At 41.8% G+C, this 27,500-nt stretch overlaps 3 protein-coding genes across 5 annotated transcripts in view; 1 reads left to right on the plus strand and 2 right to left on the minus strand.

Annotated features, from left to right (window-relative positions):
* LOC137988467 (cilia- and flagella-associated protein 54-like) overlaps positions 1 to 10,490 on the minus strand; it is a 43,313-nt gene extending 32,823 nt beyond the window's left edge. For all 3 annotated transcript variants that reach the window (XR_011120783.1, XM_068834470.1, XM_068834468.1), the window contains exon 1: positions 10,258 to 10,490. The gene's annotated coding sequence lies outside the window, so the exon portion shown is untranslated. The remainder of the gene's footprint in view (positions 1 to 10,257) is intronic.
* LOC137988531 (uncharacterized) overlaps positions 1 to 27,500 on the minus strand; it is a gene marked incomplete at its 5' end in the record, with an annotated part of 670,231 nt that overhangs the window by 600,350 nt on the left and 42,381 nt on the right. The gene's annotated exons all lie outside the window — the stretch shown is intronic.
* On the plus strand, positions 2,565 to 6,824 carry LOC137988515 (uncharacterized). The gene is made up of 2 exons (XM_068834519.1): positions 2,565 to 3,340; positions 6,281 to 6,824. Exons 1-2 carry the CDS (start codon positions 2,565 to 2,567, stop codon positions 6,822 to 6,824), a joined length of 1,320 nt encoding a protein of 439 aa, XP_068690620.1.

Here is a 27,500-nt window from a genome sequence, read left to right on the forward strand (position 1 = left end):
AAAAACAAATTTAATTTATCTCATGACCTTTTTTAGTCGTGCCTGTTTCTTGCTTATTTGTCGCAACTATCGAAGAGACAGGAATAAACCAAAAAAGGGAAAAGTGTTTCTTCCGGCATAATCGGTATCCAAATCTTTTATTTCAAAAACTCTTTTTTGAACAAAATGTTCATTTTTTTCCTGCAGATTAATGGTGAGCACCCGACCAATAGTGGGAAGGTTTTAGGTGTTCTGAGTTCCCTATTTTACCAGAGTATAAACTAGCACTTTTTTCCAGAGTATGCTAGTAAAGATAACACTGCTAAAATAGTCCACCCTGTTCTGTACTTTTTATTACCTGTGCTAAATATCCCCACGCCATCAGCGATGGTACTGGATGTGTTGCTAACCCTAGGGGGGCAAGTCAAGCCCATACCTCCACCAATCATCTTGCCGTTCTCATCGTAAGCTGCCAGAGCTGCCATGTACTTCTCGTTGGGTTTGAGCCCACGCACATAAAACAGTGTGTCAGCAGTTGCTGGAACCTCATAAAGGAAAAGAATAGCAATGAATTGCGTCCGATTAATCGAACTACATTTGTTTATTGCTTGAAGTCCTTTGAATTGAGTGACCAAAAGTAGAGATCCAGTCTTGGAAAAACAAACATGCCATTTCTGAGTTCATGTCTGCCTCCTCTTCAAAGCGAGTCTAAGTGCAAAGTTTTTCTTCTGAACATTAAGTAAATCAGTAGAACTAATTACCAGCAAAAACTTTGCACTTAGACTCGATTTGAAGAGGAGACAGACATGAACTCGGAAATGGCCTATTCCCTTTGGATTATACCTCCTCACCAGTCCCCGGGAGCTGATAGTCATTGAGCCTCACTTTCACATTACTGCTATTGGCAGACCTTGCGAACAATCAATACCATGCCACCTGAAAAATGAATGGATAAACTTCAAATGTACAAGTTTATTTATTGTAGTTTCAATTTTTTTACCCAAGTAAATAATATAGGTAAGTAAGGTATAAATGCCAGGTACAGGGGTGTAATGTTCTCATTTTCTTGCATAAGTGAATAACCTTAATGGAGGGGACATAGTTTTTGACTCTTGAAACAAATTCTATGCTGACTTCAATGTCCAACCTTTCGTCCAGTTGTAGATTTGAAAGGAGCAGCTTTGAATATCAGTGTAGACGAACTACGATAGATCAAAAAACGAGCGGAGGGAACATCTGATGGAGACACGTCTTTAGTATTGTTTGACTGCCTGTTCCACACGGCTGTTTTCCTTTCCTGTTGCTGATATTTTTTAATCATCTCTTGTCTCTCCTATGAACACAGAACAATTGGTGATACTGAGGTCACGAATTTGGCAGTGTGTGATAGGAAGGCAACATCGCAAGACCCAAAGGTGATCAACCTACATGTACAACCTAGGACATCCAGGGGCGGATCTAGGGGGAGGGTGCAGGGAGTGCACACCCCCCTTCCTGAGATGACTTGCAGCTTTCTTATGCAACTGGTATCCTGCCCCCTTCCCCCCCCCCCAAAAAAAAAACGTCAACAGTCAGCTACGCCTATCCTTAGTGGTGCAACCCCTCCTAAGAAAAAGTCCTGGATCCCCTGGGACAAGAATATTGATCGCAAAACAATACCCGATATCTAAGGAAAGGTGCTTCGCAGAACATAAGATGATGCTAGGTGTGTCACAACACTGGTAAGAGTATCACGCAAAAAGTTCTAGATGTACATTGTCTGTTATTTATTTAAGTATACCTGAAGCAATCTCACTTGGTGCTCAGTTCCAACCTGGCCTCGTGACGTGGCTACCTGCCCAGCTATGTGCATTAAAAGCAAAGCTTTGGACAGTGAATTCCTGTTGCATACTGTGTAGAGTGTGTTTTCCACCTCACTTAACTGAAATGAACTCTCTGTCCTGTCAAACAAAAGAGAAATTTATATTAAATTACTGTACTTCATAATATTAAAAATCCACACCCCCTATAAAAACTGACAGTACTTTATTTGTGGTAAGACTGTCTGAGTAGAAACAATACTTACTGTACCATTACACAGTATTGAGAAGCAAGGTATCTGCTAGCTTATGATGATTATGAACAAAATGATTACCTATATGAAATGAATCATATAATGAACTACGGATATGTGTTGGTCAGCGGCTACTCGCACGATCATACGTAGGGGAACGTCGATATAGTGCCGCCATATTGTATGTATTACTACGAATAAAGGAAGTTCTGTTACTAATACCGGCCCCCAGACTTGGTGTCAGAAGTGGGGAAACACGATGGCGAACCTTAAAAGACCGGAGCTCAAACTTGTGGGAAATGTGAGCGAAAATTTCAAAAACTTCGAGTTACGATTCAACGATTACTGTGTACAAGCCAATTACCGCGACCTCGCTAAAGATCCTGTTGCAGAACGAGCCGCTCATTACAAGAGTCCTCTACTAGAAATTTCAGCGTTACGATCTGCACTTCCAGATGAAGCTTTGTCCGTGGTCAGATACACAATCGAACCTCAAATTCCAGACGAAGACAAAAAGAAACCCTGGATTTGGATGGATAAACTACGAGCCCATTACACAGGCAGCACAGGAAGTTCACTCCTGACCGATCGATACAAGTTTTGGACCTCTTCACAAGGCCTTCACAAGTCCATTCAAGAGTGGGAAGTTAAGGTGAGACACGCTGGCAGCCTATGTGGCTATGGCGATCTTAGTGATGAACTTTGTAGAGACAAATTTATATTTGGGTTGAGTGAGGATAACATACGTACGGAGTTGCTTAAAACACATATAAAACCTGACAACTCTGAGAAGTCCCTGTCCGATGTAGTCGCCGAAGCGAGAGCTATTGAGTCCGCCAAGCAGACAAACAAGTTAATTGCAGATTCGTCCAAAGGAATCGACGAACATGTCCACTGGACGGGCCTTAGACACAGTCAGATGAAACTTCGCAGGGAGCCTGGTACCTGTTTTTGGTGTGGAGATCGGCGTGGTCCACATCCATGGAAATTATGTCCAGCTAATGGAAAGACCTGCACCAGCTGTGGTGGAAATGACCATTTTGCCCGTGTCTGCCTAGAAGACCGCAAACTTCCAAGCCCCAGTATCAGACCTACTTGGAGACCACAAGGCAGGGGCCTTCAGGGCAGCCAGAAACGTGATCCACGTACAAACTTCCGACCAAGAGACCTGCATTACACCGAGATGTATGCCACAGCAGAGGACCACGCATCCTCCTATGACCAAGATCACGACTATATATATTCTTTGGGCACACAAGTTCACAGCATTGCATCCGTCGAGAAGTCAAAACGATATTTCACAAACCTATCACTTTCAGCGACGGGCCGGACCTTCAAGCAATTAAAGTTCCAAATAGACACTGCAGCAACCTGCAACACCATCGCTGCCAGCACCCTGCGCTCTTTCTTCCCAGACAGCAAATTAAAGCACTCCCCCTACCGCCTACACCCCTATGGAAACTCCAAGCCACTTCATCATGTTGGTCAGGTGGAACTCTTGTGCGAAAAGAACAACAAGTTTGACACCCTTATCTTTCAAGTCCTGCCAGACTCCTGCATTGGCATCAAGCCAGCACTTCTGTCTGGCAGTGACAGCGAAAAACTGGGCATAATTAGAGTGCACGCGGACGAGACTCATTCCCTTCACTCATCAGCAGACCACAATGCGAGTCCCAAACACTATGACCTTCCTGGCACACAACAGCATACAGTACCATGCGAAAACAAGGTGAACCCTACGGCATGCAACCATCTCCAGCAACTCCACGAGACCACAGCCAGCCCGTGCAATCCACCACCATCACCTTCGGCTCCAATTACTATTCCTTCAAACCGCCGACTTCCCCCGCCAGGCCAGCTGCAACTTCAGGACATCACACGCCAGTATGCTGACACATTCGAAGGCCTTGGCCGGCTTGGTCCACCTGTACACTTTCAGATTGATGACAGTGTCCAGCCCGTTCAGATGCCCGTCCATCGAATACCGGTAGCGAAGAGAGCAAAAGAGAAAGAAGCCTTAGATCGTTATGTGCAGGCAGGCGTCTTGGTCAAAGTACATGAACCAACCCCATGGTGTTCGAATGAATTAATAAGAGAGACACCCAAAAAATTCCGCGTATGCATCGATCCAAGCCAGACGGTAAATAAGGCCATCCAGCGTCCGAAACATCAAATGCCCACGCTAAATGAACAGCTTCATAAGCTTAGTGCAGCCAAGTGCTTCTCTCTAGTGGACGTTAAAGAAGGCTTCCTCCACATTCCCCTAGATGAGGAATCCTCATGGATGACAGCCATGCATACCTCATACGGCAAATACAGGTGGCTCCGTCTCCCATTTGGTATTACTAGTGCACCAGACGAGTTTCCAATGAGGTTGACATCTGCATTGGAAGGCCTGGATGGGATAATATGTATAGCCGATGACATCCTTGTGTATGGGGAGGGCAACACCTTCGAGGAAGCCCAGGCTGACCATGACCGAAGATTCATCGCCTTACTGGAACGTTGTAACCAAAAATCCATCAAGCTCAACGCGGGCAAACTGCGCTTTAAGCTTAAAGAGGTCAAGTTCATGGGCACAATTATCTCGGATAATGGTTTGAAACCTGACCCAGACAAAGTAGCGGCAATAACACAGATGGCCACACCGCAGAACAAACCAGCACTCCTTCGCTTCACAGGCATGGTTAACTATCTTTCGCCCTTCTGCCCCAACCTAAGCTCTGTGATTCAACCCTTACGCATGTTGACCCAGGACGCTGTACCATTTTCATGGTCCATGGCTCAAGAAAAAGCCTTCAACAAGGCCAAACAACTGATTTCGTCCGCCCCAGTCTTAGCCTATTATGATCTTCGGAAACCAGTTGTCCTCCAGACGGACGCCAGTGATAATGCTGTCGGCGGCGCCCTTTTACAGCCCAGTGATGACGGCAAACTACAACCAGTTGCCTTCACCTCGTCAAGCATGAATCCTACAGAACAGCGCTACTCTCAGATCGAGAAAGAGTGCCTAGCAATCTGCAACTGCTTCGAAAAGTTTGACCAGTGGCTGTATGGCAAGACTGACATTGCAGTCCACACAGATCACCAGCCATTAGAAACCATTATGAAGAAACCACTGAACAAGGCACCAGCACGCCTACAACGAATGCTTATGAGATTACAGCGTTACCAGTTCACAATAACGTACAAGAGAGGACCGACTCTCTACCTGGCAGACACACTCTCTCGCGCAGCCCTCCCCCACCCCATCACAGCCCGAGTACGGGACTTTGATGTTTTCAGAATGGAGATGGAGTCCGATTACAACACACGGAATCCGAGACTAACGGAGATCACTGAAAACCAGCTACGTGAGGAAACTAGCAAAGACACCACACTGAACACCTTATACAACGTCATTGTCAAAGGGTGGCCAGCAGACAGAGCAAGCATCCCCGAGAATCTGCGGCCCTACTGGACTTATAGGGACGAACTGTCAGTGAAAAATGGCATTATTTACAAAAGCGCCCAAGTTATGGTACCTCACTCGATGCAAAAGGACATGCTTCGCAAGATCCACGCCAACCACTTTGGTGGGGAATCGAACATACGTATGGCACGTGAAGTCCTCTTTTGGTCCGGCATGCGAAAGTCCATCCAAGACATGTGTGATGCGTGTAGTACTTGCGCCCAGTATGGTCATTCTGCACCAAAAGAACCAATGAAATCCTTACCAATACCAACAGGTCCCTGGCAGATAATCAGTCAAGATCTCTGTGAGCTGGAAAAGCAAAGATACCTAGTGACTGTTTGTCATTTCTCTGACTGGATCGAGGTAGACAAGCTAGAAGATACCCTTTCCTCCACAGTCATTGACAAAACAAAAGCTCACTTCGCGAGATATGGTGTTCCTGCAATCTGCCACACCGATAACGGTCCACAGTTTATCAGTGAAGACTACAGGAAGTTCTCTGTCGAATACGGATTTAGGCATACCACATCATCCCCTTACCACCCTAAGGGTAACGGAAGAGCAGAGGCTGCCGTCAAAGTTGCAGAATCCATGTTAAAAAAGGCTGATGACTTCCACAGCGCCATGCTGATATACAGAAACACACGACCTCAAGGTCACACCTACTCACCAGCCCAGCGCATGCTGCTACGACGCACCAGAACCACACTCCCCACCACCGATCAACTCTTGAAACCCACCATGCTAAACTTTGAACTCGTTGAGGCGGAGATCTCCAAGAAAAGACGCGATAGCAAGACCTACTACGACAAATCAGCTAGTGTCGAACAAAGACCACTTGTCACTGGTACCTACGCTTACGCCAAACCACCTCCGCACCAGCGTGGGAAACCATGGATCTATGGAGAAGTGCTCACCCATGAAAACCCTCGGTCTTACACAATCCGCACTGCTCACGGCCGCACGATTCGAAGGAACAGAGTCCGCCTGAAGCCCGCTGCCGCGCTCTCCTGCTACCATCCCCGAGCAGCAGTCGAAGCAAGCACACCTCATACATCCGCTTCCCAGAAACTATCACTTGACCCTGCAGAGGAAACACAATCCTGTCCACGCCCTTCAGCTCACCCCCAGCCTACGCCTTTTGGGACACCCCTCCTTCAGACCCTAGTCAATTCACCAATCAAAGGCTCTGCACCAGTTGACCCCCAAGTTCCTGACGCACCACCTCCGGAGACCCCACCACAGCCCCAGGAGCTGCCAGGATCACCAGTCAAGCAGACCCGGTCTGGACGGATAATTAAACCCCCCGAAAGACTGAAAGACTACGTCACAAACTAGACATCAGGTTTTTTTTTTATCTATCAGCCTTGACTAAGAGTCTATGAATATACAAACACTTAATATGTAGCTCTCTCATCACCCTATTATGGACAATAGAGTATAGGATACCCGCTGTATTAGTTCCAGGCTTCGGGTTTTGGGTTATAGTTTGTTTTGCCTCCTCGTCTCTTTCTTTTGTTATTTTGTAAAGGGGGGAGATGTTGGTCAGCGGCTACTCGCACGATCATACGTAGGGGAACGTCGATATAGTGCCGCCATATTGTATGTATTACTACGAATAAAGGAAGTTCTGTTACTAATACCGGCCCCCAGACTTATGAATTAAGTCAAGTAAGGCTAACTGTGTAGAGTAGCCTGAAAAATTCAGGACTTCAACAGGGTTTGAACCCATGACCTTGCTACACTGGTGCGACGCTCTAACCAAATGATCTATGAAGCCACTGATGTTGGGAGCTGGTCATTGGTGGATTCTACCTCTGTGAAGCGCCAAAACTAGTTAAATACTTATTTCAAGGACACTGCCTGTTGTTCCTTTCTGCAGATCCTCCTTTGTGAGTTACCCCCAACTTTCTGCATCATTTGAAAACTGGTATCAACTTAATACAATCATGGCAGCATGAATACCGACAGCTTCAAATTGTGCTGGCAAAGCAACTTTCTAAGTGGCTTTAGCTACTTCACACGGATTTTGCCATTACCCTTTGTTTCTTTGCCCTGTTCTTGTTTTCATCAGGTTCATGTCCAAGGTTGGCAGGTTTGACAGAAATCCTGTGTTTAACAAATAGTAACTCCATGTGCAAAGCTTCGATTGTCTGCTCTAACAAACTGGGTCCATCAGATTCTGAGGTGAAACCATCATTTTTCTCTCCAATTGAACTGTTTTAACATAAAAGTGAAACAGCTATCATCTTAATATGATTTACTAGAGCAGTTTTCAATTGAGTGTCGAAAGTAATTAGCGAATTGCTTTGGTTTTGCATTACTATGCTACGCCGAATGTGACAAAATATCAAGTCCGCTAAAAATAAAACAAGTCACACTATTTACAATCAAGTTGCCAACAATTAGCATCAATTTGTTTGTTGACCAAATCACCTTCCCAGCAATTAATGTTACCTCTCTTGTTGTGCAATTCATATATTGAAGGACCGGGCCTCGAATGTCAAGCTCCATGTTTTGCAAGTTAAGATGCTTGTTTTATAAATCAAGAAGAGAGAGGACAGCTTTTGATCAATTCTATTTTCGAGGGGGACTGCACGAGTAATGGCAGGCAACCCGTTTATCGTCCCAATAGGGAGTTTAAGAAATGACGACTGCTACGGCAACGACAACACCAAAAGCAGTAATATCACCTGTTTATATGAGGCGGGCCAGTCCGGTTAGGCCCGCTTTGCCAAGATCTCGGCTCATGCCTGTTTTTATTTGGTAAAATTTTGGTTCGTTTATATCAGAAGGCGGGCTGGCCCACTTGCCGAGATGCCGGTCTGAGCTACCGAGATCTCGGCAAGCATGTTTTGTTTTAAAATGCCATTCCATACTTACTAAAATGAACCTTTCGTTTCGAACGTCAAAGCGAGAAAATTCACCAGGTACCCCATGCGTGACTTTGACGGTTACAAGACACGTAAACAAATTCCTAAAATTCATCCCAGTAAACCTGGCTGAAATCATCAATATAAACACTTCATCCCTTTTACCGGGCCAGCCTTTCTAACAGGGATGGCGCCTCATAAATTAAACAGGCCGTACAAGAGGAAGAAAATTATCATGCTGCACGCATTTTTTGTAAGGCATTCCTCTCTCGTACTCATCAAAACAACAACGTGAAATGACCGAATTTCGGGTTTTGACGACAACATGGACAACAAACAGTGAATCTTTTGTTCTTTCTCTTTTCTTCACATTTGTTCGTACGATTCTGGTTATCGAATACTTCGCCTATCTTACAACATAAACAAGATGGAAACGTCATGAAACACTTAGGATAGCTCAAGCTAGTAGTTTGAAGTAACGTTTTCGTCGACGTAGCCTTCTTGGTTTCTTAAACTCCCTAATGTCTCCTGTTGTCAGTGTGTAGCCATAATTTTCTTGTGGATTATATTGGCTACTCAAACTGCTTGCTGTAGATGTGCTTCATTTTGCTGATCATTCGCAACTGGGTCTCTGAGCGAGTTCCTCTTCACAACTTCGGGAACTGGGTAAGTTATAGCGACATGAGAGAAACGAATATTCCTGCTTGAGCTGATTGAAAGATTCGCCTGTAGACCGAGATCCTCGATACTTTCAATGGCTACTGTCTCGCTCAGATTTACTTGCGTTTAATCATTTTGCGACAGGTGTTTAGTCCCCCTCGAAAATAGAATTGATCAAAAGCTGAAAACAAGCATCTTAACTTGGAAAACAATTGGAGCTTGACATTCGAGGCCCGGTCCTTCAATATATGAATTGTACAAAAAGAGAGGTGGCATAAATTAATTGCTGGGAATGTGATTTGGCCAACAAACAAATTGATGCTAATTGTTGGCAACTTGATTGTAAATTGTGTGACTTGCTTTATCTTTAGCGGACTTGATATTTTGTCACATTCGGGGTAGCATACATTACTTCACTCAGTGATTGGTTCAAAGTTCTTGCTCCACTTTTTCAACCACTCAGAAGTGAAACCAAAACCAATCCTGGTTCACACATACACATTTTTGCGCGCTTTATATCGGCTATGTGTAATTACTTTGAGTTTTGATTGGTTTACTGGATAGTCTCCGTCCTTTTTGATTGGTTTTGGTTTTGCAACACTCAATTGAAACTCGCTCTATTCAAAAGATCACTATCCTAATCTCATGTCAAATAAATATTTGTCTTCCGTCATGTTGGTGAGTGAGTCCCTAAACAAGATTTAATTCAACAGTTGAATGTCTGAAGCCAAAAAAGAAGTAACCAATTAGTTTTGGCCAGTCACTACAGATGACATTATAATAATTATTATTGAAGAAGCAGTCAAAACCCAAATCAAATACACTCTAACAATTAAGCTTACGTAGTTTAAAACCCTTTAACACCCAAACCGGCCTAAACCGGCCAGACTTCATGGTATTTTACTCTTTCTAACGCCAGACGATTTTACTCGTCAGTGGGGGAACCCCGGGAGTCAGTGGGTTAAATTATTAATTTGTTACCATTAGCCTTATATTTTTACTGTAACCCATGCATGACTTCACATACAAAATATTTTAATTTTCTTTTTTCTTTACTTTTTACATAATCTCTATGTCTTTCTGACTACAAGTCGTTTATGCCTACAGTATGGCTTAGGCATGATGACATTTTTCACGGTAAACAACAACAACAACAACAACAACAACAAATTACATACAATATTGCTTTTGCCTATGCATGACTGAACATGGGGCTATTCCTGATCAATATTCTTCACCTTTATCCAGCTAATGTCAGCAATGTTCTGTTTGCTTCTGTCGATCGCCACATCTCGTGACCTGGCGATATCATTGAGACCTTGATCAAGGATATCCACTACCTTGTTCAGTAAGTCACGCACTCCTGTTCCTAACCCATCCAAGGTAATAATCATCAGTTTACTGCAATCTAAAGACAAGCTGCTCAGATGGGCTGGGCTGGCTAGTTTCTCAGATGAATCTGCATCATGTTTCTTCTAAAACACAAAAGAAATTTGAAGAACTGGGCTCCAAGGAAGCCTGACCTTAACTCACAATTATTTTGGTGGTCTGAATCATCACCAATCTCAACATCAGTTGGTGACAGAAAACCACATTTTAACATGCAGTAAACCATCACCATACAGTCAGTTATTTTAAAATGTTTGTAGCCCCAATTAAAATAAAACCAACAGCCCACCTGTTTTGCATCTGTCCCCTGTTCAGGAGAGAAAGTTGATGCAAGCGTTTTTTAAAGTCCCTATTTTTTAAACTTTTGGTTTAAATATCTATAGTGGCTGGAATTTAGTGCTTCAAAACAATTTCCCCTAACTTAAAATAGGGAGCTAATACGCATGCAGGTTTTTTGGACGTGGACGGCAACCGGAAGAGAAGATTTGGCGTTCCAAGACAGTGGTCTCCAACAAAGGAAATCAATGTTGCGCATGCGTGTCATCACCCCGAAAAGCCCTTGAAATTCAGTCAAATTCATTCGAAACGCGGGAACATGATAAATGGCGAATGTAGTGCTGGTATCGTTAATATTCATCGCCTGTTTCCAAAAGGACGGCACACAGTGAATACAAAGATGATGAGTCATTTGAAAGATTTGGGCATTACCTTATCTAAGGCGGAACAACTGCAAGCTATTCATGCAGTCGTTACCGGTAATGATGGTTTTGTTAAACCTGCAACGGGATTTGGCAAGTCAATTTGTTACATGGTTAATGTTGTTCCTTTAATATGTTTGCGATTCTCTTCGATCCGAGTCCGATGTTAATTGTGAATCAGTCCTTATCGTGAGTCCCAATCGTGGAAGATCAGATGGATAACATATGAAAGTATGGAATTTCGTTCCTGAAACCCAACTGAACAGCTGCATGATGTTGGCAAAGAAAAATATCAAATTTTGATTTAATTGCTCTCCCGAGACTCCTTGAAACTTACAAATATACTGTATGTAGGTTGTGGGTGTGAATCGCTGAACGAAGACTATTAAATCTCCTACTTGAACTCTCATTTATTGTTTATCACTTCTGTCGATCTAGTTATGTGATAATTGCACTGATCCAGTGAACATATATTTGAGTTCCACAGTGATTATTGAAACTGTGATTGTTTCAGGAATTTAGGCCTACCAATTTTTTTCGAAATCGGGGACAAATTGTTTGGTTTGGATACCCAATATAAAACAGTCCAGTAAAAAATGTCGTAAATACTCTCAGTTTTATCAAGAATAATACACAAACACCGGTGACAGAGTATTTTTTGTTTAGTAATTAGAGTACAGTAATTTACTCAGACTATTAATTTTTCGCTAGAATAATTTTTCAAAGCACTTGCCGCATTAAATCTTTCTATCCTTACAAGGACAAACTTAGGGCCGTGGCCAAATGGCCAAGGTTTTATGTAGAGCTGCGTGTTGAGACTGCAATGATTTTTATATCGGAAAAACTAAAAGACGATTGCATGACAGAAAAACTGAGCATTATTCCTGATAAAGTTAGATAAAAAGTTAAACGAAATTGAATCACAACCTGGACTATTTGTTTCTTTGCATACCAGTTTGTGTTGATAACGCAACGATGAAGCAATAATGTTCCCATTAAATTTATACACATATATATGCACAGTCAAACATCGATTATTCGGACGTTAATTGTCACGACCTTTTTTTCTGGTCAAAATTTGTTCTTGAATAATAATAAGAATGAAAAATGCTTCTTAAAAGCGTGTGTCACCTTGCTTTTATTGTTGCCACTTAAAAGCACTTTCTTTCTGAAACTCATTGTTAGAGGTAAAGTACTGCACATAATATGAAATTCTGACTCCGAGCTGTTTTGTCGCTTAGTGAAATCCTATGCTATATTAACTAGTTCAGCGATTTATTGCGATCTTCTCTCAGTCGTTACATTCATTGGGCAATAATTTTCCAAGTCACTGCGATCGGGGCTTTTTCTCCTCGTTTGGTCACGACATAGTTAGTAACGACATAGTTAGTAACTATGGTCACGACGAGGCATAATTTACATGTTCTCTTTCCTGACACTGCGAATCACACAGTAATTTTCATATGCGATTTTTTTGTCGGAGTTTCAAGGTTCCCTTTATTTACATATCCAGTCTGGCATCTAATGCAATATGATATTGGCTCATTCCGAGCATGCGCCTGCAAGTAATACAGGACTCTCTCTTTTCCCGCCTGGGTTCCAGGCCCATTTTCAGGGCGGGGTGAGAGGGAGTCCCGGAACAGGACTAGTATGTCTTTAAATACAAAGTCTGGGGTATCTCGTGGTGTCAAAATCAGACGATCACAATATGAGCTTACATTCAATGTGGGAAGAAGGCTTCTAAGACGACTACCCACTGACGTAACGAACTTGTTAAAACAATTAGCAATATCCAAACTGCCCGTAAAGGTTTTATCATCAAGCGAAATTTCTTGCACTGCAGCCTTGCTTTTCTTAGGTATGAGCTTTCTAATGGAAGACCATAGTTTGGAAGAAATTTTCCCACTTAGTGTTACCAGATAATGTTAGAAATACTCTCTAAAATGTTTAAAATTCAATAAAATGTGTAGGTCAGATTTTCAGAAAAAGAAGTTTTTTTGAAATGTGCCTCTAATTTATTTTTTCCACCTACAGAATTTTTTTAAATTTGAAAGACAAACGTTTTAAATTAATCTAAGCTAACATGCAAAAAATGAAAAAAATTCACCATCCGGAAGCAGAGATATAAACGAGTAAAGTTGCAAAATCATGAAAAATGAGGGGGTTACAAGATCGGCATTTACGAATGCGTCACCCGCTCATTCGAGTGCTCGTGCGAGTTGAGCTAAAGGTCAACACAGATCAATCAATCAATCAATCATTTATTTTAACACGTTACGTCAAAGAGCTATAAAACTCGTTCAAAATACGAACGTGTATAAATAAAATCTATAATAATTACGGCCACATAATACATTCAATTTTAAAAACAACAAAAAGCCACATACTAAAAAACGTGACTCGGAAAACTCTAAAACTCGTTCTAAAAGCAGTTAAAATATACAATTGTACACTATAAGACACGTTCTAAAAAACTGCAATCGTGCAATTTACTTCTGAAGTCACTAGCATCACTTGAAAGACGCACATGAGAAGGCAAACTGTTCCATAACTTAGTTAATGAATAAGTGACAGAATTCTTCTTAAATTTACAATTAAATTTAGGTAACTCCAAATTCAAGCCCTCGCCTCTTAGCCTATACGGTGTATGCCTGTATTTAAAAAGGCTAGCAATATATGTAGGACCCGTAACATTTAGACATTTAAAAAGAAGTATTAACGCTTGATGTAAGCGCCTACAATATAAAGATTTCATGCTAGCCGCAGTGAGCAGTTCGTCGTATGACATTGACTTGTTGTGCCCGATTAATGTTCTCAAAATATAACAGTTGCCATCTTCGAGACGGTTGTGTTGACCCGTACCTATGCCTACAAACAAAGGACCACAGTAATCGAGGTGAGGTAAAATAAATGCTTTATAGAGTTTTATCATTGCATCATGAAGAAGAAAACGCCTTATTCTTCTCAGTGCAGAAGCCTTGGCATAGGCTTTCTTTAGTTGATCTGATATGTGTTCTTTATAGGACAGGTCCTTGTCTAGAGCTACTCCAAGAATCTTAATAGATCGGAGAAATTTTATTTGAGCATTATTAAGAAATAAAGAATAATGATAGGCACAGGGTCCGACAGATAATGCTTGAGTCTTAGCACAGTTCACCGTTAAATAGTTGGACTCATATCACGCCGAAAGAGCCTGGAGATCCTTGTTGAAGGAAAATTATAGAATGGTGGGAGATACATCTGACAGGTAGGCAGTCGTGTCGTCAGCGTACAGCCGCAATGAGACATTAGGAACACAAAAATTCAAATCATTAATGAATATGTTGAACAACAACGGACCCAATAGTGAACCTGGAGGAACGCCAGATTTAACTGTTTTGAAGTCAGAGCATACGCCATCTAATCTGACACATTGTTGACGACCTAGCAGGTAGGTGGACATCAGTTCCAACGCAAGTGTAGAAAAGCCATAGGCCTTCAACTTCGCGAGCAGAAGGCTATGGTCTATGGCGTCAAATGCTTTGCTCAAGTCCACAGCGACCGCCGCTACAGCTTCTTTGTTATCAATACCGCTCCTCCAATCTTCCGTCATTTTTAGCAATGCAGTGCAGCAAGAGTGAGTTTTCATAAATCCAGATAAGTTTGAAGACAAAACGTTATGAAATGCATTCCAAGTTTGGTCGTAAATGACTTTCTCAAACACTTTAGATAGCGAAGTTAATATTGAAACAGGGCGGTAGTTTGCTTTGCCTGAGTCAACTCCCCGTTTAAAGACAGGAGTAAGGCGCGCTTGCTTCCATTCAGACGGCAATGAGCGATTCAGGATACAGAAGTTGATCAAATTAGTCACCTTTTCGGCAAGTACTGGGGATCCCAAACGCAAGATTTGTGGTGAAATGCCGTCTACCCCAACTGCCTTTCTCGGATTAAGGCGCTCTAAAATGTTACAGATATATGAAGTACTGACTGGGGAGTAATTAAACTCGCTTGAGAAACGTACATTGCTTATTGCCCTTATACTCGGATGGTCAGTGTAGTCAGTGTCAGATCTATGCTCTAGCTGGATAATATTGGCAAAGTAATCTCTAAAGACTTCGGCCACACGCCCAGGGTCGGAAACAACGCCACTGTCCTCAACGAGGATGACGCCTTGTATGGTTTTACCTGAACTAGTTGGCAAAAGGGGCTTCATTTTTCTCCAAAATTCGCCCGGATGTTTAGCACTCAAGGAGGTGTCACAGCAGAACCATTTCACAGCATTGCGCTTTAGCGACGTAACTTTGTTGTTACGTTGCCGCTTATAGCCATCCCAAGAAGTAGATGTAGGATTCCTCTTGTGGCGCTTGAATAATTTATTTCGGTGCGAAATTTCACGCAGCAGATCAGGTGATATCCATGGTAACTGGTCGCCTCGACTCCACTTTTTCTTTAGAGGCACGTGCTGGTAAAGAACATCTTTGAAAAGTGCTCGCCATTGAGCCCATACATCATCGGCATTGTCGAATGTGTAGGCCGAAGACCATGGGACCCTTTTTAAGTCAGCCAAAAAGCCAGGCAATTTAAAATTCTTCATACTCCTGAACTCGATCAAGCGCGGCTTTGGCCTTGAATTCATATTTTTTCGCACTGTAAAGATTAAGTCGTAATCACTCAGTCCACGGTGTAAAGAGCCACTTGTAGCATAACGTTCCGCATGACTAGTTAACAAAACATCGATGAGACTTTTAGATGTTTTAGTTAATCTTGTCGGATTATCGATTCGGTTTGAGAGACAGAATCGATTACAAAAGTCAACCAGCCTTGTATCAGGAAAACGGCTTTCTTCTCTATTCTCATACATGTCCATATTGAAGTCTCCAAGTAAAAGCAGTTCCCTTCTTCTGGTGTCATACATATTTTCGGCAGCTGTTGATAGGGAAGCGAGAAAGTCAGATTCCTTGCACTTAGTTGGACTTCTGTAACAACCACGCACTAGAAAACGACTGTTATTGGAGCCCTTGACATCCAAACAAACGGATTCGTTGAATTTTTCAGGCTTCTCTACGCAATTGCAGAAATTGCGCTCATAACTGCGAAGATCATAGCTTCACTTGATTTCATATCCGCAGTTCATATATGATTCATTTCATATACCATTTCATCATTGATTCATTCCTCACGGGACCATTAGAACCCACAAATGACCAGCTCCCAACGTCAGTGGCTTCATAGCTCAGTTGGTTAGAGCGTCGCACCGGAATCGCGAGGTCACGGGTTCAAACCCCGTTGAAGTCCTGAATTTTTCAGGCTTCTCTACGCAATTGCAGAAATTGCGCTCATAACTGCGAAGATCATAGCTTCACTTGATTTCATATCCGCAGTTCATATATGATTCATTTCATATACCATTTCATCATGGATTCAATATTGCTACTTTCAAGTTTTAAGCGTCGATATGCCGAGAGGTCATTCCTTATGTAGGCAAGCAGACCTCCAGCCCCCTGATTACGATCTTTGCGAATGGTGCGAAATCCTGGGTGTAAAGCTTATTTCTTGTGACCCATTTTGAATCATTAGCTGACGCGAGCAGCTTACGAATTGCGTGTGTGTGGCTTACGCGCGCGCGCTCAGCTGAAAACCCTTTCGAGCCTCCTTATTAAAGGTGATGTTACACGAGCCGATTTTTAACGCCAATTTTTGATCCATGTTGCACTAGACAACTTTTAACGCAATTTTGTTGCGGCAACTGTATGTTACAAGGGACGATTTTTAACGCAACATTGCTCGCAACACTTGAACCAAGGCTCCTGCTCGACAAATATGGCGGACAATGAGTTAAGAAGACGGCAGCTGAAGATCATTCAGGTTCTGTTGTTAGTGGACGATTTGGAAGATGAAAAAGGAAGAAATCGGGAACAAATTATTTGGACGAGAAGTTGGATTAGACGGAGGGAGGAAAGAAGGGTATATCATCAGTTAATAAGAGAGTTAGCTCTTGATGATGAACCCGCCTTCGCACGGTATTTTCGGATGGACAAAGACAAGTTTGATGATCTGGTTGGCCGCATTGCTGTTCATATAGGAAGGCAGCCCACAATAATGAGAACCCCGATAAGTCCAGGAGAAAGACTGGCGGTCACCCTACGATATCACGATATCTAGCGACTGGAGAAACATTTTCATCTCTAGAAAGTTAGTTTCGCATTAGCCGTACGGCGATTTCCGAAATAATTTTTGAGGTAGGTAATTTGGCAGTTTGTTCATCAAGTTTTAAAGTGTAATGAATGTAGGTGTATAAATGTTTAAACAGAACTGCAAAGATTTTTTTCAGTACTTTTGTGAATTGTCAATTTCCTTCTCAGTGAACTTTCCATCAAGTCGCTCCTCAAGCTGCTGTAGGAGTATCTGCCGCCAACCTTTGTCGTGATAATCCTTGACCTGGTGGTTCCAGAGACATGGGTTTTCGTTGTAGAAGTTGATTACTGTGCGCTTTTCGTCGTCGTTCCAATCTGGCTTCGAACGGTCGATGGACGACAACCTCAGAAACTACAATTGGGTGAAATACTTCCAGTGGGAGTTGTACTGCTGCCAAGCTGGTTTGCTCAGTCCCTCGGTAACTTTTTTAACCTCCCTGAGCATGCAGGCTCGAATGCTTTTCCAACGCTGCTACTAGCTGGCTTCCTGAAAACTTGAAGCCGAAGTGCTCCTCGAGCTCTTTTATCGCTGCCAGTTTTTGGTCTTTGGCGTCTTTCTTCGGTAACTTTAGGGACGTATCCCACAACACAGGTTTCTTCTCATAGAACTGTATGAGTTTTCACCTTCCGGCATCATCTAATCGAACTTCAAGTATAGTTATTTCTACCGGTTCTTCATCTTCAACAAGCTCCGCCATCTTATTTGTTTACTTCAAGTCGACGTGACCTATTTTCGGTTCTCCGCGGTGCATTCTGGGACGATGTTGCGTTAAAAGTGTTACACGCACCAACACCTTTAAGGTGATGTTACACGAGCCGATTTTTAACGCAACATTGTTGCGTTAAAAGTTGCCTCGTGTAACAGGGTGCACAGGGCGATTTTTAACGCAACATTTTGTTGCGGCAACATGTTGCAGGTTTTTGAAAGCGATTCAAAAACCTGCAACATTGTTGCCCGAATGTTGTTGGTGTTGGTGCGTGTAACACCCCCGCCGCTGTCTTTTAACGCGACATCGTCAAGAGCTAACTCTCTTATTAACTGATGATATATCCCTCTCTCCTCCCTCCGTCTAATCCAACTTCTCATCCAAATAATTGGTTCCCGATTTCTTTCTTTTTCATCTTCCAAATCGTCCACTAACAACAGAACCTGAATGATTTTCAGCCGCCGTCTTCTTAACTCATTGTCCGCCATATTTGTCGAGCAGGAGCCTGGGTTCAAGTGTTGCGAGCAATGTTGGGTTAAAAATCGTCTCCTGTAACATACCGTTGCCGCCAAAATTACGTTAAAAGTTTTCTCGTGTAACATGGATTAAGAATCGGCGTTAAAAATCGGCGTCAAAAATCGGCTCGTGTAGCATCACCTTTAAGCCACGACGCAAGGCTTTACTTTACGAGTGTTCCAGATTATTTAAATTTCCTTGGCAAAAAATTTTAATTCCCTTTTTCGAGACTTTTGTCAAAGGCCGTGATACGGGAATTCCTGCCTGCTGCAGTAAGCCCAACAACCAAAGAAAAAATTTGTGTAAAGAAATTAAACTAATGAAAAAGCATTAAATTTGAAGCATTTTTCAATTGGCTTTTTGTCATCTTGCCCTAAGCTGCGAAAGTTTCAAGTTGATGAAGTGACGCCCACAAGTAATTCTAACTCGGAGAACAAAACTCAAGTCGGCAGCTCATGCGTTCTCGTGGCCAAATCTTAGAAAATAATTCGTGATACGGGAATCGCCTTTAACAGCGGCCGCACAAATATCAGAAGAATAATGTGTCAAACAGTTTAAATTTAAAAGTGGCATGGCGCCCGCAAGCGACCAGCAAAGTGAGCCTATTGTCCTATTGAAATCTGTCACTTGAGCAAGTTGTTTGATCGGAAGTCTCCTTAATGCTACCCAGCGATATCTTGCCTAGTGAGTTTCGGTGCTTTGCAACAAATTTTAAAAATCCCAGTCATTGTGGATACATCGTAAACTAATTTTGCAAGGGAAAAAATGGAAATTGACACTGGGTCATAATTAAATTATTTATCATTTGCATAAAATTTGCTCATAAAATAAGGCGAAGTACTATTTAGATTTGTATAAAACTGCTTACAACAGGAATATTAACACCCGAAAATATAACAGAGAACATAACATATTACAGAGAACATAACATGCACTATGCCACCAATAGAAATAAATGGCATATAGTCAACTGTACTAAAAAAGGAAAGACTCTGATTTCTATTTTAAATGAATTATTCATTTATTTCATTTATTTGGGTATTACAAAGTGCCCCCCCCCCCCCCCGAAAAAAATCCCCTCGTCCCAGATAACAAATTATTGACTTCTGTCACTGATGCAGCATGTAAACACAATCAAATCACGTTCAATCTTTTTTCATTAATGACCTTAAATTTTAACACATGAAGGAATTCATTATAATATAATGTGAGGAACGTATTTCGTTTCCTTCCGACGAGTATCAGAAATCGAAAATTGGGCAAACCCTATTAAACTCACCCCCGTAAGCTCAAATCCGTCGAAATAGGAGTGTAAAACTATTATGTCCCGCGCCAAATCCTAATAGTGTATCCGTTGCATCATTTGAAAGTCCCACGCAAAAAGGAGACCGCAATTTTATGATTTTTATGTACATTTCACCACTCCGTCTCACTATATGTCCTTATGTCCGATCTGCTCGAATGTCCGAACTTTCGAGCTTTGTTCACATCAAAAGTCACGTGACACTACACGTGAAAGCTGACGCTCAAAAGGTGAATTGGCTGTGAATGTGTTCAAGTTCTTAACTAACTCTGAAAAAGAGCTATAAAAATTACCATTATGCACTTCAGGGTTGGACACTTAGTTTTGAGTGACCCTCAAAATGCACTCGCCCAGATCAGTTTTCACTCGCAAAAAATTTTACCGCCCCCCCCCCCCCCCTCCCCCAATCTTTCATTTTTACTGCTTAATACTATTGAAATTTACCTCAACACTGAAAGGCTCATAAAGTAAATAGGAAGTCTGATTTAGTTTCAACATGCATTGATCAAAGTGCTGTGAAAGTACGGGAAAACAATTCGCTTGCAACGTCATCAAGCACGTGGCAGACCGAGGATTATTACTTCAATGAAAAATTCTATTTTAAGACTCTAAATCCCAAGAAAACACAATGGAGGCACTTACTTTATATTTTAAATTGATTTTTTTTATTGATGAATCTTCGTGAGATTCCTGCAGTTTGCGAGTAAACGTGTCTGTTCTTCTCAGGCGCGGTCTTAAGTCGCTGTCACAGCGTTTTGTGTTACCCCGTGTTACCTGTTCCCCCGAACACTGAGCACTAGTGCTGTGTGTTGCCCCTTCCCTTCCCCACAGAAGATTTCAGTGCAACGTGTTCCCTTCAAAACTGCCGACTTAAGAATACATCAAAACAAAGAGAAATGTGAAAAAAAAGGAAAGTAATCACGCCATAGTGATAAATATGATGGCAGAATATGAATACAGCAAGTATCCTAACCATTCATAAAGACTAACCTTAGGCCTATAAACTTTGGTTTAGGCCTAAGGTTAGCTTTTTAAGCATTTTCAGGATACTTTCTGAATAAATAAAACAATGACCTGTGACCTGTAACGCACTTTTAAAAGTGTTCTATGGGGAAGGAAGGGGGAACACACAGCACTAGTGCTCAGTGTTCGGGGAAACAGATAACACGGGGGAACACAAAACACTGTGACAGCGCCATATTTACCTGGTCACCGATGGCTCTATAGGGACCAGCATTATCCCTGACCAGAAAGCCATATCTCATATAATCTGTCTATTTACGAAGCCCAATTTTGCCTTTTAGCGCCAGTTTGTTAGACAGTTCGGAATATAAAATAAAAAATATAATATGTTTAGGGATTTTCTTGTCAAAATGGAATGCAAAAAGCAGTGTTTATTTCGCAATTAAAATAATTTCTTGGTGACGAAAATCGTGCTCGCCAAACGGGCGAGTGATCGATGATTTGCGTTAGCCCGACACTTTAGAGACTTGCCTGGGCGAGCGGGCGAGTGCTAATGTCCAACCCTGTGCACTTTCTCTCTTTCCATTTACAAAATTTATAAGGGTTGGACATGCATAATTTATATACTATTATTATAAAAACATTAAAGGAAGTGTATTCAAATTTTGTCATCTTATTAAAAAAACCAAATTTTCAAGAAAGTACAAATTGATTTTTGAAAGTCATTTTATCCAGAAAACTTAATTAAAATCATTTCAAAATGAACAGGGAAAACATTTGTGAATGTAATCCATAATGTGAATACATTCAAGTTAACAACTATCTCAGACAAAGAATAATAATATTATATTCTTAACTTAAAATAGTACTCAATCTACATTCAGTTGCAATATTTACGGTAGACTTACAAACAAGCAATACTGAAGTAGATACTAGCAAGTAAGGAAATCAGTACTGAGCAAAATAGTGTTCAAAAATGGGATTTTAGATGTGCTGTTTCGATTTTCTTGAGAGGAAGGTCAAAAAATAAAAATGTCTTGGTTATAGCATGAAAAAAAATGTGGTAAAGATGCATCCTGAGTTGAATGATTAACCTTGCTCCAAAACCAGTAATATGGAAAAAAATTACATGGCTTATCTCCACAAAGACAATTATGCATAAATAAATGTGTACATTTTAGCAATATCAAGAAATTTCAAAAGACCTAAGGAAATGGGAAATTATTTGCGGTACGCAGTAAAGCAAATAATTGCTTTCTGCACGTTACGATTGGAATGTTATTTATTGTCCTTTGCATTGTCAAGTTACTTGCAAGTCATTTGCATTTAGTATATATCGGTTAGCATATTCAATTCGTTTCACTTCGGTCTGTACTGCGCACGACTTCAGTCCAGTAGACTAATTTTTTCATGCTCTCAGCCGCTTTTGGAGTGGAAATGTATGTTAATTTTGTTTATATCTATCTTTACTTTTATTTTTGTTATTTATTCGTTATTATTATTATTATATTTTATTTTATTTATTTACTTATTTATTTATTTATTTTGTACGATAAAATTTACATGCAGTGCGGGGAGTTTGGGCACCTCAGCGCCTCCTGTAGACGAAACGTGGATAGAGGCGGGCGTGATTGACTAGCTGACGTGGTTGATGAGGATTCCAATTTATTTCCTTCGTTTAATAAGCGTGCGGCAGGCGAATTTGTTGCGGAGACCACCTGTTCGAGTGTAGCGGGAAGACTGGAGAAATCAGCATATTTCTGGGAAACGTGTTTGCAGGCCCCGGACTTTGTTTTAAGTATAATTCGGGAAGGTTATAGATTACCTTTTGGTCAATACCCGTCGCCTTGTTTTCTTGTAAACAAGAAATCTTCGCTCGATCGCTCGCATTTTGTGCAGCGAGCTATATTGGAGTTACTAGCTAACTGCTGTATTCAGGAGCACAGCGCCTCGCCTTTTTGCGTGAACCCACTCTCTGTTGTCGAAGGCAAAAAGCTTCGTTTGGTGATAGATTTGAGGCATATTAATCAATGTCTAGTTTTGCCCAAATTCAAGTATGAAGATTTGCGATCTCTGTCTGAGGTTTTGGATGAGGGTGACTGGTTTTTTACCTGGGACCTCAAGTCGGGCTACCATCATGTCACGATTCATCCGGACCATCAAAACTATTTGGGTTTTGCTTGGAATTTCAATGGTGCTCTCAGATATTTTACTTTTCAAGTGCTTCCTTTTGGGCTTAGCAGTGCTTGTTTTTGCTTCAGGAAATTGCTGCGGCCTCTTGTAAGGCGTTGGCGTTCGATGGGTCACGTCAGTTTTGTCTACCTAGACGATGGTTTAGGCAGTCTCCCCGATAATTGTTCCGCTCAAGCAGCGAGTATTATTCAGAGTAAAGATCTCGGTTCTTGCGGATTTGTTGTTAGTGAAGATAAGTCGTGCTAGTCGCCGAGACAAATTGGCGAGTGGCTAGGTTTCGTAAGTAACACGATTTTAATGCAGTTCCGAGTTCCAGACAAGAAAGTAGCGAAGCTCAAAGCAATATTAGACTCTGCTATTCAAGACGGCTTCGTAACGTTCCGGAATTTAGCCAAGATTGCGGGATCGGTAAATTCTATCTACCTTGCGGTTGGGCCGATTGCTCGATTACTCACTAGGCAAATGTACGCTGCCATTGACTCCAGATCAGCTTGGGATTCTATATCGCCTATTTCATCTACTTTGATGGTAGAATTGAAGTTTTGGTATTTGAACATTGACTGTTTCAGTGGCTATTCGATTAGGCCACCTCCTACTTCGTCCGTCGTGATATTTACCGATGCAAGTGATGTCGCATTCGGGGGTTTTTCTTCCAATCTTAGCGTTTCTTCGGTCAGCGGCATGTGGCTTGCGGATGACAAGGGCCAAAGTTCTACGAGCTTAAGGCAATATACTACGTGTTAGCATCTTATGCCAAGGAGTTGGAGAGCACGAAAGTGAAAGTCTTTATTGACAATGCTAATGCCGCCAGAATTGTTTTAGTCGGCAGTCGCAAACCACATCTTCAAGCGTTAGCAATCGACATTTTTCAGCTTTGCTTAGCCAAGCGCATTGTTCTCGACGCGCAGTGGATTCCTCGTTCTGTTAATGAGAGGGACAGCTAGAGACCTTCTGAGCACGTTTGTCGACAAGGACGATTGGTCTTTGAATCCAGTAGTTTTTCAAGATATCGATGTAAAGTGGGACCCTCATACCGTCGACCGGTTTGCTTCTTACTATAATGCTCAACTTCCCAGGTTTAACTCCAAATTTGCTTCGCCTGGCAGTTGCGGAGTAGGTGCGTTTGCCCAAGATTGGAGTTGTGAGATCAATTGGATTTGCCCTCCAGTCTCTTTGATAGTGCGCTTTGTCAGAAAGCTTGAAGCTTGTAACGGGTTTGGGACCCTGGTTATACCCGAATGGCCGTCAGCGTCCTTCTGGCCTTTTTTGCATTCCACTCCTTCTAGATTTAAGAGCTTCGTTAAAGATGTTTTTGTTCTCCCTCGGATTGACAATCTGCTCATTGAGGGTCCGGGACAAATGGAGATTTACAAGTCCAAGGATTCCGCATTCAGTTCATGTCTTTCGTTCAGGATGTTGGCCTTGCGTCTTCAATTTGTATAGTTAACTGAATAGAGTGTAATGTGAAGAGCTAGATTTCAATCCCATATGAACCATGTGAGCGTTAGCCCTACTGATGGAAATGGGCCCACACAAGGACAGAGAAAAACTCTGACCAGGGTGGGAATTGAACCCACGACCTTCGGGTTAGATCTCCGCCGCTCTACCGACTGAGCTACATCTAGCTGTCCGATTACTATAGTAAATTCCGAACGACGTAATAAATCTGAAATACATCGTGTAATAACGTAGCAGTATTTGTCAACGTACCATCTTTTTTTTGCTCTTGATAGGTCCTTTCACGGCTAAAAGTCACAAATAAGTAACTAAGATCGACCGGCCAGGTCTTCTTTGCTTGGCAAAGAGCGGGTTTCTCGCCAACTCCCGACCACTGGCAGCGGGGACACTTAGAATGATCGTAGTGCAGCTTTTTCCGGTTGGTGAAGCGGATGGTTATGGGCTGCTCTCGACTAACAACACATCTTGTAGTGGTGCGGAACGCTCGTTCGGACCATCCATTTGGAAGAAGTTTGTCGAGGTCCTCGGCCATCACATCGTACCTCCTCCTACCACGACTGAGGCTACTGAACATGTCGTCAAAGACCTCGGGATCTATCCGAACTCTGATGGTGGTGCGTCGAATGTCGAGTCGAGTTTCTGTCCAATCTCACCGACCAGATAATCTATGATTTTTTCTTTTCCAGAAAACAGACCAAGGAGATACGTTAAGTCTCGAACAAACTAGCTTTCAAGCAGAGTGAATTCGTTTCTGTTGCAATCTTCTCACCTTTAAGTGAAGATCGCGCATAGCTTTTCATAACGCTGTTGCTTCCAAAACCCTTCCATCTCACCCGGTACTCTTTACGTCCATCAATGGAACGCACAGCCAGGATTTTTGTTACTTCGTAGTACTTCGATATTTTTTTTCACACTACTGTAAAGAGATCTACCTTTGACAAAGCCCAGTTAAAATGATAACTGAAAAATAGCTATCTTTATAGCTACGCGCTATAAGAACATAAAATTATCATACGACAACAATAGTGACGTTATTACGCGATGGAGGACCTCTCTGTTAAATGCTGCGGGGATCAACAGAGTTTTCAGTGGAAGACTAAATTAGTTCGTCAACCCTCACATTTCATTTTTTAATCCAACGATTCAACTCAGCGTTATTTTTACTTCTTAAGAAGCATTTTCCCAAACACAATTTTTTCTTCCTTTTTGTTTTACGTTACGACAAAAGCATGATTTGAAACTGTCACCTTTTTGTTAAATGCCGCCGCACTCGCCACTAATGTTCTCGCTCCAAGACTAAATTAGAACAACAACCCTCAAATATCATTTTTAATTCCTGGGTGATATTTTCTCAAACACAAAATTTTCTTCTCTTTTCTTTTACGTTTCAAGAGTGAAAGCGTGATGAATTTAAAACTAACACCCCTTTTTTAAGAGCCGCGCTAGCAACAATGCTTTTGTTTTAAGACTACATGAGAACGACCACATTGATCCTTTTTAATCAAACGGCCTAGTCGGCCGATTTTTACTGTCCAAAGCGCGAGTTTTCATAAATGAAGCCTTTTCTTTCCTTTCTTTTTTTTTTTTTTTTACGAGTAAGGCAAGTTAGTTTTGAAATTTACAACTCTTGACCGAGTGAAACCATCGTTGTGCTGTGTGCTATTATCAACTGATCCAAAATCATATAAACGAATTCAGAATTTCCAGGTTTCTTGGTTGGGGTCAATAACAACAATAATAAACCTTTGTTTGGACTTGTGAAGACGAATTTGACCCACTACAATGGACCATTTCTTGATATGAGATATCACTTTTCCTGTTATTTACGAACAAGTAAGAGAGTTTCTGCGAGGTCTTTATTTTTCTAAAATAGATTCCTCCTCAATTTCTTTAAACTGGGCCACATAACCTAAATATTAGTAGGCTTCAACTGTTGTAGAAGACTGTCTGTACTAGCGGAACAATATTAAATCTGTTTTCTTTCGATTTTCGCAATACCACAGGACTACACCCGGCGACGAGGATAGTTCGTGAAGGTTTTTAATAGCAAATCATCCTTATCGTGTTCATAAATTTCAATCAACTGGTTCGCTGATGCACAAAACATATTGAGATACCAAGCATATTGAAGCGCATTTTCTCCCCTGGGTACCCCCTGTGTTAACAGCACCTTAATGTGCAACTTTCCAAACTCCTCTCCCCTAGTGCCGCTAATTTGACAAGCCGACAATTTTGTGAAGATTCGTCGAGTCTCGGAACAATTCCCTGAGCGCAATAAACAACAAAAGGCTTTTGTTTGGACTTGTGAAGAGGAATTCGACCCACAACAATGGACCATTTCTTGATACATGATTCCGGGTTAATTTAAAGATTTTTGTTGTCAAACTGCTTCAAATACATACTGGGGGGAAATCTTTCCGATTCAATTGAAGCTAGATGTGTTTTGTCTTTCTGCCAATCAAAATCGAAGTAATCGCGTCGATTGAGTTCCATTGGTTCGAATGAGTTCGGTATTCGAACGCGCGAGTTCAATTAATCGAACTCACGGAAAAGTTCCAGCTCGATTAAATAGATCAATGACATACACATATACACGCATTCATCCATCCATCCATTTATTGAAGCTCCCCCACAGGGTCTTTTCAGCCACAATGTAAAAAATAATCAAGAATAAAAATCAACATGGAAAATTAACATGGACAATCCGGCCGATTGGGCTCGATTGAGTTCGATTCATTTTTGGTTCGGTAGGTTAATCATTCCTGGTGTTCTTCGGTCCAGTTTATTTGTTGTTTTGATGGCAGTAGTCATCCTAAAGGTGTCTTTCTCCTAGTTTTGGGGGCCTGTTTGCTCGTGTGTACAGCTGACGACAACAGAGCATACAGTGGTTTCGCTAATCTGGAGAAATCCTTTATGTACTGCCGGTAATAACTGATAAAGCCGAGGAGTTTGCGTAGGGCTCCCAGAGTCCTTGGCTTAGATTCCTTGAGCGCCTTCACGGATGCTGCATCGGCTGGATCCATTGTATAACCATCCGCTGTGACCACCATTCCTAAATAACGAACTCTCGGCTTGAACAGA

This window comes from Montipora foliosa, unplaced genomic scaffold, assembly GCF_036669935.1.
Source record: "Montipora foliosa isolate CH-2021 unplaced genomic scaffold, ASM3666993v2 scaffold_420, whole genome shotgun sequence".
In the NCBI taxonomy this organism is placed as follows: domain Eukaryota; kingdom Metazoa; phylum Cnidaria; class Anthozoa; order Scleractinia; family Acroporidae; genus Montipora; species Montipora foliosa.